The following is an 18462-nucleotide window of genomic DNA, read 5'->3' on the forward strand; positions in this document are numbered from 1 at the left end:
AGAAAATACAAAAATGGAGCTGAGAGGGGGACTGTAAAAGTGGGGGTGGATGATTGACACCCATCAAACTCCGAGCTGCCTGTAGATAAGAGCTAACCGAGCCAACTTTGAGCTAACGGCAGGTAAGCAGCTAACGGAGGTAGGCGGGCTAAAGCTAAGGGGCACTGTTAGCCAGCTATAAACCGCGTTTGTGCTGCACTCTCCCTTCCTGCCACGGATATTGGATACCTGTCAAACAATTTCAAGATTAAATAACATTCAAATGGATGAGTTAGAAAAAAAAATTCACCCCCCTCACAGTTGTCATGAAGGTAAACTTGACCTATTAATCCTAAAATGGATTTTTGTACCAGGCTTTAAACATGTTTATTTCTGCTGTAAAATTGTCCTTTTTAACATAAGAGTCTATGGGGACTGACTCTGTTTTGGAGCCAGCCTCTAGCGGATGAGGGGTGAACTGCAATTTTTTGCACTTCTGCATAGGCTTCACATTTCACCGCAGGAGGATGGTGCTTGGCAAGAACACACAGAATGGATTGCAATGGTGTCATTTTCTTTTACAAATTTTAAAATGTCTTAAAAATATTGAAATGTTAAATAAGTGAATACATTCTCTCTCATGCACAACTACATAGGCTTACAACAGATAAGACACACAAGCACACACACACACACACACACACACACACACATTCACACACACTTAAAATGGATGTTAACCTTGCAGATTTTTGCAGATATTGCACATTTTTACAGTTTTTAAAATGTGTTAAAAATGTTTAAAAAGTAAAAATGTAAATACATTTCAACTATAAAGTTGTTGTATTGAGGACCAAAATAATTATTCCTCTAAAATTATAATAAAAACGATCTAAAAACATTGAGAAACAGTTTTGAACCAGTATATGGAAAAGTAAGATCCATCACTCATTCATTCAAGAGTTAAAGTGGCCTTTATGACTAAATTAGTTTTCTCATTGCTGGAAAAGTTTTAAATCTTCAATGTCTCATGTTCAGCAGAACTTTGCTACTTGTGTTAGTGCTTCATATAAAAACTTTGGCACGATTTGACTGGGCTTGACTAAACTGCCTTTGGGGTTTCACTACAGCAGTCAACATATAGCCTACCATAAAACCTGTTACAGCTGCATTCCTTGGAGGTTACAGTACAGGAGAACACTGGGTATAGGAATATGCAGGAGGATCCAGGGTGAGCATGCTGCTACTGGAACATCTAACTGTTGGCCATCAGCCAAACCCGCGGGCCACGAAAACAGCAGCAGAGCGCGTGTGTCGGAGTGTTGGTGGGTACAAGAAGACGGACTGGGTCGTGATGAAGGTCCTTGCTTACATCACGCTCCTCACCTCTGCAGTTCATGCAGGCCTGCTGAGAAAAAGACAAGCTTGTCCGCATGTGTGCGATGTTTCTCAATGTCCTGTCCCTCCGCGCGCCTGCTACTACGGGCAGGTGAAGGATGCGTGCGGCTGCTGCGTGGTGTGCGCGGCAGGAGAGGGTGGAGTGTGCGGAGAGCGGGGCGGCGGCCTCGTCTCCTGCGGTGACGGGCTGAGGTGCGACCCTGGACCAGAGAATGTCGGTGGGGCACTCGGCTCCTGCACGTGCGCCTCCTCGGGCCCAGTTTGCGGAAGCGACGGCAGGACGTACCCCAGCATCTGCCGCCTGAGAGCCGAGAACAGGAGGGCTGAGCTGGGAGAGACCCCCCCTGTCATTTTGATCCAGAGGGGGCAGTGTGACTCAGGTGAGTAGAGGCAACTTTTTTTCCTTTTTTCTTTTCTTTTCTTTTCTACTCAGTTATTAAACAAAATTCATCATAATTAAGTTGCTCTCAGCCTTACAAGAGGTTAAGTTCTGACATACAGAATGAGGATTAAAGCCTTTCAATCATACCAAAGCAAAGTCTACAGGATGTATGTTACCAGCCAGCCTTTATAAAAGGGACAACTTCCAAGGAGTCGTTCATGAAAATATTTAAACATTAAAACATTTAAATATTTACAGGTAAGAAACATAGAGATATTTGTATATAAAATATCTGCATATACCTATACCACTTAGTCCATAAACCATCTCCAGCTGGTGTCTTGAACATGACAATGAGTTCACTGGACTTCAACGACCTCCACAGTCACCAGATCTCAATAGAGCAGCTTTGGGAAGTGGTGGAGCGGGAGATTCTCATCATGGATGCAATCGACAAACCTGTATCTGTGTGATGCTGTCATGTTAATATGTTGCAAAATCTCTGAGGAATGTTTCCAACACTTTGTCAAACCCATGCTGCCAAGAATGAAGTCAGTTCTAAAGTCCAACTAGCAAAATGTACCTAATAAAGTGTCCGGTAATAATAATTTGCATATATGCTTCTTGTAGTGCATTAAAATCAGGTTAGTTCTTCCCAAAAATATGATGCTACTCTGTTTGCAACATGATGCCAATAACTTGTAAGTAACCACCATCTTTCTTTCTTCCCCTGATGTTGTTCAGATGACACAAAGTTCTACACATTTCAAACAAACAGAGCATGTAATGAGATGATCAGAGTTTCTCACCTCACCTGTCAGCGGTTGTTGCAGCTGATCCATCCGGGAGGCGTCTGTCTGTAACACTTTGATATACCGTGTCTTCCGTGTTCTGCATTTTTATGCTCTGAAGTCACAAATCCTCCACTGATGGTGTTTAATTCTCCCGAGGGAACCCCAGCACTCCACTATGTAAATATATCCTATTTATTTTCCCATCCTGTCCTGTCCATTTTCATAATGTGCACTTTCTTATCACAGCCAAACACAGAGGGGAGAGAATTCATCAAGCAGGAGACCTGTAGGTTTATGCAAAAGCTTCCACACCTACTGTGCAATGCAAAGAAGGACAGAAAATATCAAATAAATAGTAAATAGGATCCTCATTTGGAGGAATGTTCAAATACTAGGCAGAGCATGACCCCCTTGGTGGCACACCAAGATGTTAGCAGCATAAATCATTAAACAGGGTTGGCACAGAGAAAAGTAACCTAATCGTGGTTAATTAGATTTACTCTATTTGTCTACAGGAAACTCTTTTGTCTGGTATCTGACAGAAACACTTAATGTCACTTTACAGGAATATATTGTGTTACAAATCCACTCAGTTTAAGGTCCTACCCTGATTTCCCTATCGGGCAACAACAGGCAAACAGATAGTGCAGAGCAACATGAAGCATAACAAAGTCGGATGATGAACTGTTTCTAGGGGTCTTGTTTATAATCATTTAACATTTAAAAGCTTTTTTTTCAGGTCCTGCAGAGCAGCAAAGCTTTCCATACAACTAAAGCTGATTTAAGCATTTCAAGAAGGAAATTGTGTGAGTTTAAAGGAATATGCTTTTATAGAAAGTGTATTAGATGTAAACATTATTAAGATTTATGTGATAAACATCCCAAATCCTTCACAACAAAATATCAGCTTTCAAAAAGGAAAAACTCTATAAAATTGGGCATAAATATCTTAAAGTAAAAAAATCTGCCGAAATAAAACATATACTTGTTAAATTGAGCTAAAACAAGTTGAATATTTCCAGCATCAGACCTTTCAAAAGTCTTTAAATTAGAGAAACAAGATTTTAAAGATGTATATGTTTTTTTTTACAAGAAATTATTCTTTTAAGAATAATCTGATCTGTACTCGTCAGTGTTCATCAAATATCCTAATAATTCAGACTTTTCTATTTCAAGTATTAAATTAATCAGTAAAATGTTAAAATATCTCATTGAGATGATAAAGAACGAAATTACTTGCTCAGACGTATATTTTTTTAATTGGCAGTAGGAAGAGGGAAAAGAAAAATGTATTTCCTACACTAAAACAAAAGTCCTGCAAAGGCAAGACTTCCAGAAGCAGGAAAAACTGGACTGGTAAAGGAAAAAAAACACAGTGACAAGCAGTTATGAACATAAAGGTGCTTCTTGGCCAAAACAAAAAAAAAGCTGAGTAGCAGAGTACAAAAGAAGCAGGGGAGCATATCTACAGGGTGAATAATGAGTAAGCAGGTGAGGATGGCACAAACGAAACAGTATGTGTTATCAATGTCGCAGAAAACATGTGTGAAGCAGGCAGATGTGGGAAATAAAAATGCAGAAACAAATACTTTTAAAAGGAAGCACAAAGTAAAGATAAGAACAGGCTAAAAGATTAAATCATAAAGGAAAGGTTATAAATAGAAATACAGAAACAAGGAATGAAAAAACCATATACGAAAAAAAGAAAAAAATCATAGGTGATGACAGACGATCATCATTAATCACATTTCCATTCACCCTCACAAATTTTATAGAAAGACAGATGTGCTTTTATTCATTTATTTTCTATACCGCTTCGTCCAATTAAGGGTCGCGGGGAGCTGGAGTCTATCCCAGCAGTTAACAGGCGCAAGGCAGGTACACCCTGGACAGGTCGACATAATAACTATGACCACAAGAGGGCGATGCCATTGGAAATATATCATTTTAGGCCTGGTACACACAGGATTTTTTAAATCTGATTAGGCATAAAACAGTTTTGATCTTACTGTCTGGTGTGCTCCGATAATGTTACCACAGAACAACACACACATAACGATGCAGTCCCGCAACAGATCTACAATCTCGTCCTCTGAGCCAGAAATCTTGCATGATCAAATGTGATCTAACAAAAACGAAGAAGAAGAAACGTAGCAACAACCGGAAAACGCAACACCCAGCACGGCAGAGGACATACATGATGAAGTAATGATGGTGGTCTGGTGACTATTCTTAACAGAAAAATCCAGAACTGAAAAAATAACAGACTGGAGACGGCGTGAACATGGACTTTATATCCTTCCTTGTTCCCCAGTCAGCTTGCTCTCTGATTGGCTACATTAATTTTTATGTGTGTACCTAGCTTTAGGAGTGTTAGCTGCAAATAGCGGTGCGTTCCAGTTGTCCCCGAACTTGGAATCCAGACGACTTTTTGCCAGAATTGACGAAGTGATCTCATTTTTGAGTGGCGAACTCATAAGGTAGAAGACCCTGAGATCCCAGATTTAAAGATAGCTGCGCCCAGTACCACTGGTAGTCCATTGCTGTCTTAATTAAAATCCTTTATAATATATATTTTGTGTCCGTTAAGTTTCAAGTGTAAATAGCATTAAGTTTTCTTGTTGATGACCATGTTGCTAGGCGGGTTTGTTCATGAAAAATCATGTTAATGTGTTTGTGATTTTCTCGTTTTAAATGGCTTTGTAGATGCTCACAAATCTGGTTGTTTTGGAGGCGTCCATTATTTCCAAGCTGGTGCAGCTGGAACGCCAACTACCTGGTATTGATGTCACATATTCTCTAGCTGCTCGGAATTTCGAGACTAGAACACACCATGATGCACTTAAGAGTGTGTTTCCCTTTACCAACCAAAATGCTGATAACCATAAGTGTGGTGTCTTACTATGTTTAAGTCAGAATGGACTACTTTGGTTAATATAACTGACTCCTAAAATGATTTGGTTTCAGGTCCTAAAACAAACTGACATTTCAGTTTTCTTGTTCATGATGTAAACATATGAAGCCGAATATACAGAATGTGTTCGTCTATTTTTGTTAAAAGTTCTGATTGAGTCAGAAATATAATAATATTTTGATATTTTTGTTGAGTTTTTATATGAATGGAAGCGACCCACTGAAATCATTTCATATCAAACACTGGCTGCTGAATCATACGGACTTCAAATTGTGGCAAAATTTTTCATATTGGTAAATGTTAAATTATTATCCACTAAATTTATACAGTAAGGAATTGTGGTAAAACTTACAGTCAACAGATGGAAAAAATCTTAATTAAAATTTTTGAGATGATGAGTCAGAAGTCAAAAACCATGATGTTCTTCTGTCTCACCAGAACAATAAGAGAAAAACTAACCAGGGGTGATGCAGTATTCAGAACGTATAATCGAAATATGTGGTGGAAAATTGTGAACTTACTCAGTGATTTTATGTTATTTAAGCATCAATACAAATTTAATATAATTAATCAGAAAACTCATTATTTGAAAAACTATGTTGATTTTAATGTGTAATGTTGATGCTTAGATGTGCACAGCATCTAAGACATATAAGTCTTCAAAGATTTCTGCAGTTAATATATATTTTATTGTATTTTAATACTGAATTATGATGCCTTTCTAACTTTAACCAAGTATGTTTATGGCCTTGCCTCTACCAAATAATGAGTGAATAAACTCATTCCTTAGTTTAATTTCATACTCTGGATGCACCAAATGATTCTGCACTCGCTTCGCTATCATTGTCTCGAAATCCCTGATAAAACTGCCAAAATCTTGCATTTGAGTGAGTGCAGTAAGAAATCCTTTAAATTCAGCCATCCTAAATCACTGCTCGTGGAGAGAGAGTGAAATAAGGACAGAGTAGCTCTGTGAGTGGCAGCAGGCAGCGTACATGTCAAGAGGCCTGTCAGTACATCTCATCACCTTTCACTGCTGCTCAGCAACCACAGTGATTGGAAGTGTTGGCATATCTACAGCTGTTCTGTCTACAGTATGTAACATGTGTGTCGGTGTGTGAGCAAGGAGGAGGCGTCACCAAAAACGTGAACAGATTTAGTGAATTTTAGCCTAATCTCTATTTTTTGTATCCCAGTTAATGGATTCAGTTATTACTTTCAGAAGGTCATTTTTTTTATTTCAATTTTGCTGAAAAACTCATAAACAAATTGTTAGATGTGTGCGTTTTGTATTTAATTAAGGTGAAAGCAATGGAAACCAATATTTCAGCTGAATCCCAGCATATTTGACCTTGACCTTGCCATCACAAGTATAAAAACTGCATTCAGATCACTGAATTCATTCATTTTACCATAAAAACGTTGCCATCTTTAAAAAAGGCTCTTTCCAAAATGATTAATAGTGCATGAATGGGCACTAACTCAAAGTTATAAATAAAAGTAATAAATATTATTTCTTTTTCTTTATTCTGCTTATATTCAGTTTTAGCTGTCAAGGAAGGATTCTGCTTCTCAAAGCAGCTAAAACAATGAAAATGCACATTATTAACCCGACCTTTGGTCATTGCAAACATAAACAATGTTTTCAGTGGATAATTAATTGGCAACAAGTCGGCATCTGTGGGTCTCACAATTCTGCTATGAATGTCTGAACAAGACCAGTTCAGTTTAAATCAAGACTAAGAATCTATATAGCAAAGAATCTGACTGACTCTGAACTTATGTTACATTCTTTTCAATCATACATGCACTGATTCCAGCCTAAAGCTTGATTTAGGTGGGGCTGTGCCTTGGAGAGGGTGGGTTGCTCTTGGGCTCCTGGGGCGCCCCCCCTGCGCTCTGTCCATCTTTGGTGGGCTCCTGGCAGCTGTCCCTGGCCTCCTGAGGCCAGTGCTCTGGCACCCTTAGGGTGGATGCATGGTTTCAGATTTTTGGGCCTTTAGGTAACACTTTCAGGAACACCATGAAATCCACAAATGCAAGTTAAAACTCTGTCATGCAAGAAAGAAAACTTATGTGACAAAATGCAACAATCTTCTCCGGACCAAACCTCTAAAATAAAACTAAAATGGAACACATTTGGTTATTTATTATGTGCTATTCTCTAACAAAAACAAATTCAAAATTATGATTTTGATTTGATGAGTTGGGAAAGTCAATGAATGATCAAAAAAAGTTGATGTGTGATGGAAATATTGGATTTAGTGTGTGATATGTGCTCTACTAGTAGAGTAATACATATTTAATATAGACACTTGATTGCAGATGTCATGAAGTTTAAGCTGGGTTCATCAGTTGGAAGATGCATTTGTTTGAGATGGCATGGATGAGAAATAAAACTACTTACTCCACCAACTGGCCGCATGCTGCTTATTTGTAAGCAGAGCTCTGAGACAGGTAAAAAATAGTTGGTGTTCTTCCAAAGCAACTCTTGACAAAGAACATACCATAATTTGTATATAAGAATGCTTCTGCAGAAACATGTTGGTTTGTTTAACTTTTTAAACATGTCATCAGTCAGTAAATTTGTTGCCTTCAGGACAGAAAGGTTTGCTTAAATTGCAGAGAAGGCAGTCAAAGGAATCACAGCCCTGAGCTAACAGCTCAGTTAGCATTTTGAAATAAAACGCTGCAAACTTTAATGCCCTCTTGTACATATTCAAGCTTCTGACTCATTTGATATCACCTAATTTCATCAATGAACCATATCAAACACCAACAACTGCTAAAGCCAAATAAATAATTTCACTACTTGTTTTCTTAATAAGCAGTTTGTTATTCCTTCCTTCTTTTGAAACTTTCTTTTTCACCTTCACCTGGTTCATGACTGTGTTGAGAACTAAGGCGCCGGTTATCTACGTGCTGTTTGAAGGTAGGAAAAGCAACTGCAGTGCAGGGAGTGAAACCACCTCCTTTACAGCAGACATTTTGCTTGTCATAGCACAGAAGGTTCAGGTGAAAAAACTCTAATTCTCGCCCCAATCTATCCTTACCTGAACTGTCAGTCATAGCACAGCATCCCTCCTCTACAGCAAGGCACAGTCTCCATGAGATGAACAGGTTGCTGTTAGCAGGAGGCTATATCCCTGCTGAAACCAGCTACTCATCCAACCCATGGCACAGTGTGACACTATCAAGCAATCCATAACCTCATTGCACTTTCTGTTATTCCACAAAAATCTTCCATTACCTAAATAATAATAATAATAATAATAACAACAACAATAATAATAATAATAACAATAATAATAATAATAATAACAACAACAACAACAACAATAATAATAATAATAATAATAAATTGGCCATGCTGTGTTTAGTCATGCCTTTGACATGGGAAATGTGAAGTAATTCAGCTAAAGACAACTAGTGAAATCAGGGGCTTGTTCCAGAAAGCAGGTTGTGTTGAAACTGTTAGTATGTTAACGCTGAGTTGAGGTAAACTCTGGGTTTTTATTTCCAAAAATTAAGGTGACTCTTACCCCAAGTCTGTGTTACACCCGCACCTGGCTCTGCCACGGACACACCCACTCCTGCAAAGCATCATTGCAGTCAATCTCCGGAGTACTGACCAGTCACACCTGCAATCAATCTAATCACCGAACTTCATATACATATATTCCATTCACTCCTTGTCGGACCTCGTTTGTACACTGTTGGACTTGCCTGACCTTCCCTTCCTGGTCCCGACTCACCTGGCTGATCTCTGGGCTCCAGGTTTTGATTCCTGGCTCCCTAGTTCCGTAAGCTTCTCTTTGAAGATCTGTGCCTAAAATAAACCCTTGATAAAATTCTGATCTGTCTCTGTGAGGTCCTTCAAAACAGTCTGTTACCATGGTAACTGAATTGGTGAAGTAAACCTCATTGTTGGCAGGTTCACCATAGAAACCCTGAGGTTTTACCTGCCTCCTTCCACCTGAAAGAAATGGGTTGTCCGAACCAACGGGATATCCATCCATCCACTGTCTGCCGCTTATTTGAAGTCGGGTCACGGGGGCAACCACCTAAGCAGGGAAACCCAGACTGCCCTCTCCCCAGCCACATTCACCAGCTCATCCAGGGGGATCCCGAGGCGTTCCCAGGCCAGCCGAGAGATGTAGTCTGTCCAGCATGTTCTGGATCTTCCCTGGGAAAGAGGATACAGATACATGTACTCCTCCACTTGGGGCAGGACCTCATTGCCTACCCGGAGAGAGCACTCCACCCTTTTCCCGCTGAGGACCATGGTCTCGGATTTGGAGGTGCTGTTTCTTATCCCAGCCGCTTTACACTCGGCTGCGAATCGGTCCAGTGAGAGCTGAAGATCACGACCCAATGAAGCCACCAGAACCACATCATCCGTCGGTGACAGAGGGCAGCCTTGGTGGAGTCCAACCCTCACCGGAAACAATTCTGATTTACTGCTCTGACACTGGACTGGACAGCTCATACAAGGAGGTCTGGCACTCCATACTCCTGGAGTACCACCCCCCCCCCCAGCTTACAGTACAAATTCACAACAAAATTTATGAATATTTCCAGGGAGTATAGAATTTTTCAATGCACCCTGTGATGGTCAACTTAATCTTTTTTAAATAATTGCGGCTCATCATGTCTCTGAACCACTGGCCAAATGTCGGGGGTCAAGAGTCCTTCCACATAATGAGGATAAGTATTCTGGCCAGCAGAGAAGAACATGCAGTCATGTTTGAATAAAGTTTATTCAGAATAAGGAATTACACCAGACAGTGAAATCAGAGCTGTCGGGTGGCTTGTTTGTCCTGTTATTTTGGAGTAAGTCTCAAAGACTGAGATCCAGCATGTATGTAACTTTGGACACAACCAAAACATGTGGAACAGTGTCGCAGCTTTTACATCAGTCACATGTGGGATCCAGATCAGTCTTAATTCTCGACAGTTTATCCTTAGACCAGTAAGATGATATATAAACTTAAACTGTATAAAAGTGGGTGTGAGGCACACTGACCAGGTGGAAATCTTCTCTAGAGCCTGGAGCCAACTTGCCTCTGCTATTGGTTCTCCCAAGTCTCTGTCTCATCTTCATTTAAGCTTCTCTAAACTGCTCACTTTGTATTCATTAAAAACTGTATACTCCTTAATCATGATTGGTTCTGGGTCAATTTTGCTTTAAAAAAAATCAAGTAACGGAAGGACGTGAAGGAAAACATTCTGAATTGGATGAGACAAAACATCCATCCATTTTCTATACGACTTAGTCCCATTCAGGGTCGCAGGGTAGCTGCAGTCTATCCCAGCAATTAGCAGGCGAGAGGCAGGTACAGTAGCTTAAATAAAGCAAAACAATGAAGTCATCATCATCAGGTTTTATTATTTGGAGATAATGGAAATTGGTTCATATTTGTTTATCTTGATCCATATTTTCAGTCTTTAATCAAATGTTTGACTTAGATTTCTGTGAAGTGGCTAAACGTTTTATATGTTATCTTATATCCTGACAGGAGTGCATCATCCAGGAAGTGTACGCTACAAGTTCAACTTTATTGCGGATGTGGTGGATAAGATTGTCCCAGCTGTGGTTCATCTGGAGCTTTTCCAAAAGTACAAATAAACCAGGAAAATTACAGTAACACTGTTACTTATGAAAAGAAATTCTAAAACCCATTTTTTCCTTTTGCCTCATTTGTTTTCCAGTGTGCCGTTTTCCAGTGACGAGGTCTTTGTGTCGAGTGGCTCTGGGTTTGTTGTGTCTGAAGATGGCTGGATTGTCACCAACGCCCACGTACTCAGCAACAAGCAACGGGTCAAAGTTGAGCTGAAAAATGGTGCGCATTACGATGCTGTGGTCAAGGACGTGGATGAGAAGATGGACATCGCCCTCATCAAAATCGAGCCAGAAGTGAGTGCCCTGCTGTGTTCCTGAAGGTTTTGGCCTAAATTTAGTTTAGTGTTTTCTTCTGGCCAGGCAGCTACATCAGAGGCTAACATCAAAGTGGAATAATCCTGTTCACAAATTGGGCCAGAGACTCTCATAGAGAGTCATCAAGGGCTTATCAAAATGACACTCTTCCTTAACATGGAAAAGAGTGATATATTCTCTGAATTTGTTTGTTGCTGTTCTGAATAAAACATGCCACCAGTCAGACATGCTCGTATTCACCACCCTGCTTTGCATAGTGGAGGTGACTCTATTTCCAAGCACTTCAGTCACAATCCACTTAGCATGAAGCACATCATTATAACCTTTGGTACTGATCTGATTGCAAGGACATCTCAAGATTACAAGGAGTAAACCAGAGGTTTTATACATTATCACTGCTGTAAGGAATTTCTCTTATACCAACCAGGTCGTGATGACAGCTGCTGTTTCTCCCTGTGATGCATTCCTTGTAGACAAGGCTCTTAAATTGTCCTAAAAGGCAAACTGGTGATGATAAAAAAGTTCCACCCAACCAGAACTGTAAGCTCCCGCACTGCAGAACTTCGTTTGGTCCGTCTGCCTTTTCTTATAAAAGTGCAAAGCTGTGGAATACATTACCAACTGAACTTAAGACAATATCGGAGTTTAAAACCTTCTAGGCTAGGCTTAAATTTTGGCTTAAAACAAACCAAAACTGTACCCACTTGTAAATAGTACTGTATGTGTGTGTAAGTGAATTATAGATTTTGTATTGTGTGTTTAGGTTAGTTTTATATAGGTTTTGTAAGACATACGTGTATTTTAATGTATTTTAATGTATTGTAATGTAGTGTAGAAAGGCCCAACCAGGGACAAGAGTTGAGAACTAGCTTTGGCTAAAAACTCTGCATGGCATCAGCTACAATGTCTTGTGACTATGTACAAATGCAATGTCCCTGTCAAATAACCCAAATAAATAAATAAATAAATATGAGATGCTGCTAAGAGGAGACATGCAGGGACAAGTTTGTTTGGTTTGCTTCACTCTTTGTGAATGTCTGTCAAAGCCACATCTATTAGAGACTACAAAAGAAGCAAAAATGTGTTTTTGTTGAATATAATGTCTCATAAATGAAGTTGTCCTGAGACTTGATGGAATAGGTTAAACACTCCCTATCAATATAGGCCCAACAATAATGATCAGTCAAAAACTTCAGGAGAAGTCGGCAGTGGGAGGTTCCAATTCCAGGTTTTTTTTTCTGTTAGTTGGCCCTACAAAACCTAAACATCCACTAACTAATCTTATAAAAGAGATTGTGTTTTTTGTGTTCTTCCCAAAGAAAAGTTACACCAATTATCTGATTCATAAGTGAACAGGTTGTATGAATCAAGAGGTGTGAAAAATGTACTAGCATAAATCACAAAAACAACATAAGGCCTGCTAATTGCCCCCTGGAAGTCTCATGGCTCCATAAAATAACTAGCAAAATTACAAGAATTTCCTGCATCGGTCTATAACGAGAAAAGAGTTGAATACTGGAATCCGGTCAAAATGTCAAATATTACTGCTTTTCTTGCCAAAAAATGTTGACATTAAAGATCGAAGTTTTACACTGGAATAACTTTGAGTTTAAAAAATGTATTTAGTGGGATTCAATGGTCACCAGCTAATATTTGAATTATCCAGGCCTGTAATCACTACCAAATCCCCATCCCCCATGCTATATCATACCCAGAATAATTATGTTTTTGTGGGCTTTTTTTAATAATTGTAAGAAATAATGTAAATAACCGAAAAATGTAATTTAAAGCTTTTTCCCACAAAAAAAAACAAAAAAACAAACAAAAACAAAAAAAAAAACAATGTAAATTGATTTTTTTGGTAGTTTTAAGGACTGTCCGAAGTTATTTAAGGGATTTAGAAAAAATATTGCTATATAATGATTTTAAAGCAGTTTTTTGTGTGGACATGAAGAGGGCACAAGAAGTCCACTTATTAGTTTATTAGTCAATGACTAATTCAGTGATATAATAGAGACTGAATATTATCTGATCTGTAAGCCGGATTAATCACTTAAGATATACAGCAGTTAAGATATATATATATAAAAAAAACTTATTTCTGAACAAATTTTAGCATGGCTCCATAGTAAACCATCGGACAGCCTTAATTTTGTTTTACCGTTGCTGTAAATCTTCTTTGGTGGCACAGTTCTCTCCCGGGATCTGTTGTTGCTGCTAAATCCTGTTGTCATGTGACACTAATCCAGGGTCCCCTACCTGTACTGCGTCTCGGCCAGTCGTCGGACATGCGTCCAGGGGAGTTCGTGGTGGCTGTGGGAAGCCCGTTCTCCCTGCAGAACACTGTCACCACTGGTATTATCAGCACGGCTCATCGCAACGGCCTCGAACTGGGCTTCAAAGATTCTGATATGGACTACATCCAAACTGACGCCATCATAAATGTGAGTGAACTCACACAAACAGCAAAAAAATAAAAACGAGACTTAAGTGTGTTTTCTTTGTGATCAGTTAGTTCTGATGTGTTCTTGTTTTCTTTGGATTCATAGTACGGAAACTCCGGCGGACCACTTGTCAACCTGGTAAGAGGATTTAAACTACAGGAATAATATCAGGAAATCTGTGTATTTGTTTTTCTTTTTCTTATGTTGGAAATATTTCTTGTTTTATTTAGAAGTCAGATCATGATTTGGTTAGTGTGGATTAAAATGGATTTTTTGGTTATTCAGGTTTATTCCTTCCTTTTTCTTTCCATGAAACACAGTTTAATCCCTTCAGTAGCAAGGCTGATAAACAAAGACCTACAGTGTGTGTGCATTGATGAGACAATGGATTCCACTCTTTCTGCAGTTTTGTTCCTTCGTCTGTTACAGCATTTAAATCAGCAACAACCACCGTCTCACGGCTTTCCTGTCATTTTCTAAACAGGATGGAGATGTTATAGGCATAAACACACTTAAAGTGGCACCAGGAATCTCGTTTGCCATCCCTGCAGACAAAATACGTGAGTTTCTAGCTGACTTCTACAACAGACAACTCAACGGTAAGTGTGATCTCACATCAGTCGCGGTCTGCTTGGCTTAGCTTAGGATCTCATCCATTCAGTCTGTAAATTGTGCAATCTTTTATATGTCTCTAGGAAATGCAGAACCAAAAAAGAAATTCTTAGGCATTCGGATGCTGCAGCTCACATCATCGTAAGTCAACAACTAATTTGCTCTTCCCTAATGATTTTAAACAAGATTTGAGAGTGTGTAGAGAAGTTTGTGGCTCTTAAAACTGCTCATAGGCAGAGTGAAGACTGGCCTAAATTGCTGTTGGAGGCATCTGTACAGACGTCTCTTTTTTGTAAGGTTGTTTTAAGGCTGCAGGAGACTCGCTTCTAATGATGTTTTTGCATCCAGGTCTTTTTATTCATCTTTGGCTGTGATATTAAAAGTGAAAACCACTACAAACTTTCTCTAACTCTGATTTTCTGTTTTGTTCCTTCTTTGTTACTAAATGAGGAGCGATTCATTGTACCAAACCAGAGGCCATTGTTGCCCCATATTCACATGTTGTAATGAATAAATCCGTGGGCTTTACTTAAAGTTATATGGACATAAAAATTCACCTGCTTTACAATTTCTGGGCTTTAAAATAAGTTAAATGTAACCTCATATGAATATTAACACATGAAATGTTACATAATATTCTTTATCTTTGCACAAAACAATAAGCTAAAATGCAGAAGCAGTTTAAAAAAAAAACAAATAAACTACAAGATTCAGCAGCTTGTAGAACCAACATCAGCAGCAATAACATAATTTTCTATATGTTATTATCAGTTTTTGGCCTACTCCAATGTCAGCCAGCTTTTGTTATCAGACAGATGCTCTCACATTTTACTTTAGTATACTTTGATATGCCAGTGACAACAAGGTTTCCAGTTCCTGTAGCTGCAAAACAAGCCCAAATCATCAACCCTCCATCACCGTGCATGACACCATGGTTTGGTTTTCACCAGACGTGCTGCGGTGCATTTTGACTAAACATTTCCATTTTGTCCAAAGGACTTTGGGCATCTCCAATCTTCTTGAATTTGGTCAAGAAATTGTACGTAAGAAGTTTTCTTTTGTGAAAACCTCCCATCAGGATGAACATTCTTGTGGTGTAGTGGCTAATGTGGTTTAGCATAAAATACATTTTTATCTTTCTTTAAACACTGAACCTTCTACAGCTTCTAAAGCATATTACCTCCTGCTGTTTTAAGACCTGGGATTAGTGTTGCTAATAGACAAAAACACTGATCAATAACACGTATAATGCAGAAAAATATTAAATAGTTATTTTTTGGTTTCTGAAGCTATTTCTATGTACAGAGTGCAAGTTCATAAAGTGCAAGTACTGTATGAACTGTAAGCTCCCTCGCCTGCTCCCCCAATTATTTCCTCTGCGCCATTGACTCTGTGCAGAAAAAAACTGAACTATGCTCAAACTTATCTAACCTTCACTGATGTAAACCAGGCTAAAAACTACTAAAGTTATGCCAAAAACAAACAAGACACTATGCTAAGCCTGTTAGGGAACTATGGTAAAAACTAGCAACTTTCTATGCTAAAACTACTGACTAAATGTGGTCAAATCTACTGAAAACCAATAGTAAAACTACCTACACCACACTATACGCTGCAGACTACAATATTCTCGTTTTGTCTCATCTGATCAGTGACAAAAGCTGAAAATGGTCATGCTACCGCTCTAGAGTATCTTTTTTTCTTTTTCTTTTCATACTCTAGATCTGATAAGAAATATTTTTCCAGTGGTCTGGTAACTGGAGACTGCTGTTCTAAAGAACATCATTTACATAATACCACTGATCCGTTAGATGTGGTGTTTTAGGTGGAGAAAATATTACAGTAAAGTTCAGTTAGCTCCCAGAGCAGAATATTTCTGTACATTTCCATGAACTCTATGCTCTTCTCTGTGTGTCTAGTTTGATCCGAGATATCAAAGAGCGTGTGCACGAGTTTCCAGATGCAGCTTCAGGAGTTTACATCTATCAGGTCATACCTGGAACAGCAGCATCCCGGTAAGATTCAAGTCTCTTCTACTATGTGATAACAGGCACTTCCTTCATGTCACCTTTAATGCCACACCAGTAAAAGTTTGAACATTCTTATTTTTAAAGGACAATACTACACCATTCATTTGGGAGGGTTTTTCTTTTTTTTCTATCTGAAATAAATAAATTATACACACAGTTACAGCATGTTTAGACGAATGCAACTAAAGAGCAGTGAACAGCCACCTGTAGGCTTCACATTGAACTGTGCTCATGTTCTTTCTCCTTGTGCTCCCCACAGGCAGAGAACTGATTTCTCCTGGTAAAGACAGGAAATCTTGCTGGTTTTCTTTAGACTTGATTCTTAATTGTCCATTGCCACCTCCTGTGACACCGAAGTCTGAAGCTTTGAGCTGTATTCAACATTAACACTGATTTGCTGAGCTGTCCACACTACTTACCCCTTGCAGCCTTATTGTCCAGAGATCTTTCATGCCTTGTAGTTAGCCTAAGGTGATCAGCAAAAGCCATAGACATGTATAAAAGATGGCCACGGCCTCTCATTCGATGTATAAAGGCAAAGGGAAACTACTGTAAACCTTCATTGTTTCCAGTGTCCAGCAGTGGAAGAGGTGGTTGCAAAAACACCTGTTATAATAAATGTAAATATGGGAAAATTACTCCACATTTCTCTTAATTTATGACATTTTCCCAATTATTTAATCTCAAGTTTCACATCACTGTTGTAAGAGGACATAATAACCATTTTGTAATATTTGGTCACAAAGTGTGAAACATATGATGCAGTTACAGTTGGATCCGTGCTTGCTCTGAACATCAAAAATTGGAAATGGTGAGGGGCAAACTGCAGGAACTTGAGACATAGAAGTTGTTCTCTGCAGATGTGATCGCAGCACTTCTTTTGTGTTCATTGTTGAGGGGAAGGAAGATAACACAGGAACCGGTTATGGTCCACCTATAACTGTTTAGTCTGTTTCAGTAAAACTTTACTGATGTAGTATGTCCTGTTTGCTCCACAGAGCTGGAGTCATAGATCATGACATCATCATCAGCATCAATGGGCAGCCCATCTACACCACACAGGACGTGAGCGAGGCTGTCCAGAGTGGCGTTGCACTCTCAGTGGGTGTGAGACGAAAAGATGGAGACTTTATGCTAACCATCATTCCTGAAGAGAGGGACTGATTCCACAGATGTATGAGCTGGATTTCCATCTGCACATCACTCTGATTTTAACTTTCTCTTGGCAGAAGAACGTGTAAATAATTGGCTGTTTCAACCTTTTCTTGTTGTACATCTGTTTTGGTCAATAGAGCTCAAACTGTTGCAGCTTCTTTTAAAACCACCTGTGCTGCAAATACATGTAAACAAATACAGGATGCACTACAAATTGCAGAAACAACAATGAAAGGACAGAAAAGAAGTGACAGAAAAGACAGGAAGTTAATATTTTGGTTCTACCACTGAACATTAGTCCTTATATTCAACATATCAGTTTAATTCACAAACTGAAATGAGCATGAAAGCGGTTAAAGGAAATGTTGGGCATTAAAGAAAGAGATATACTCACTGCTTCTATTGAACCAGTGGAGTGAAATTAACACCAGTTCTGTCACTCAGTCCTCACAAATACAGAACAATGACTGCTTCATACAGTCCACCCCCACTGAGGTGTGCAGGTTAAAGGTAATTTTATCCAAATCCATCCAGAGTTCCAGTTTAGTTTGCTTCTTACAATTTTTTAGAAAATCTATTTTTCCAATTTTGGCCTCCACAGTCAAAGCTAATAAATGCAATTCCATTTGTGCTGCTCACATATTGAATATTTCTGCACCAGCTTGTGTTTCCACATTTGTGTACTCTGAGTATTTCTCAGCCATCACTTTTATGTACTTTAAAAGCTTCTGCTCTTAAAGATTCATTCTCAGTAATGACAGTACTAGCTATTTTTCCATTATTTTCATACCCTCCTCTTAAATCTTTTGAATTAGA

At 38.9% G+C, this 18462-nt stretch overlaps 1 protein-coding gene across 1 annotated transcript; it reads left to right on the top strand.

Annotated features, from left to right (window-relative positions):
- The first annotated feature begins 1177 nt into the window (after positions 1-1177).
- Positions 1178-18022, top strand: htra4 (HtrA serine peptidase 4). The gene is made up of 9 exons (XM_041999352.1): positions 1178-1757; positions 10987-11086; positions 11180-11384; positions 13655-13849; positions 13955-13987; positions 14334-14448; positions 14545-14602; positions 16381-16476; positions 17490-18022. Exons 1-9 carry the CDS (start codon positions 1217-1219, stop codon positions 17653-17655), a joined length of 1509 nt encoding a protein of 502 aa, XP_041855286.1. The 5' UTR covers positions 1178-1216; the 3' UTR covers positions 17656-18022.
- The last annotated feature ends 440 nt before the right edge of the window (positions 18023-18462 follow it).

Source organism: Melanotaenia boesemani, chromosome 11, assembly GCF_017639745.1.
Source record: "Melanotaenia boesemani isolate fMelBoe1 chromosome 11, fMelBoe1.pri, whole genome shotgun sequence".
NCBI classification, from domain to species: Eukaryota; Metazoa; Chordata; class Actinopteri; order Atheriniformes; family Melanotaeniidae; genus Melanotaenia; species Melanotaenia boesemani.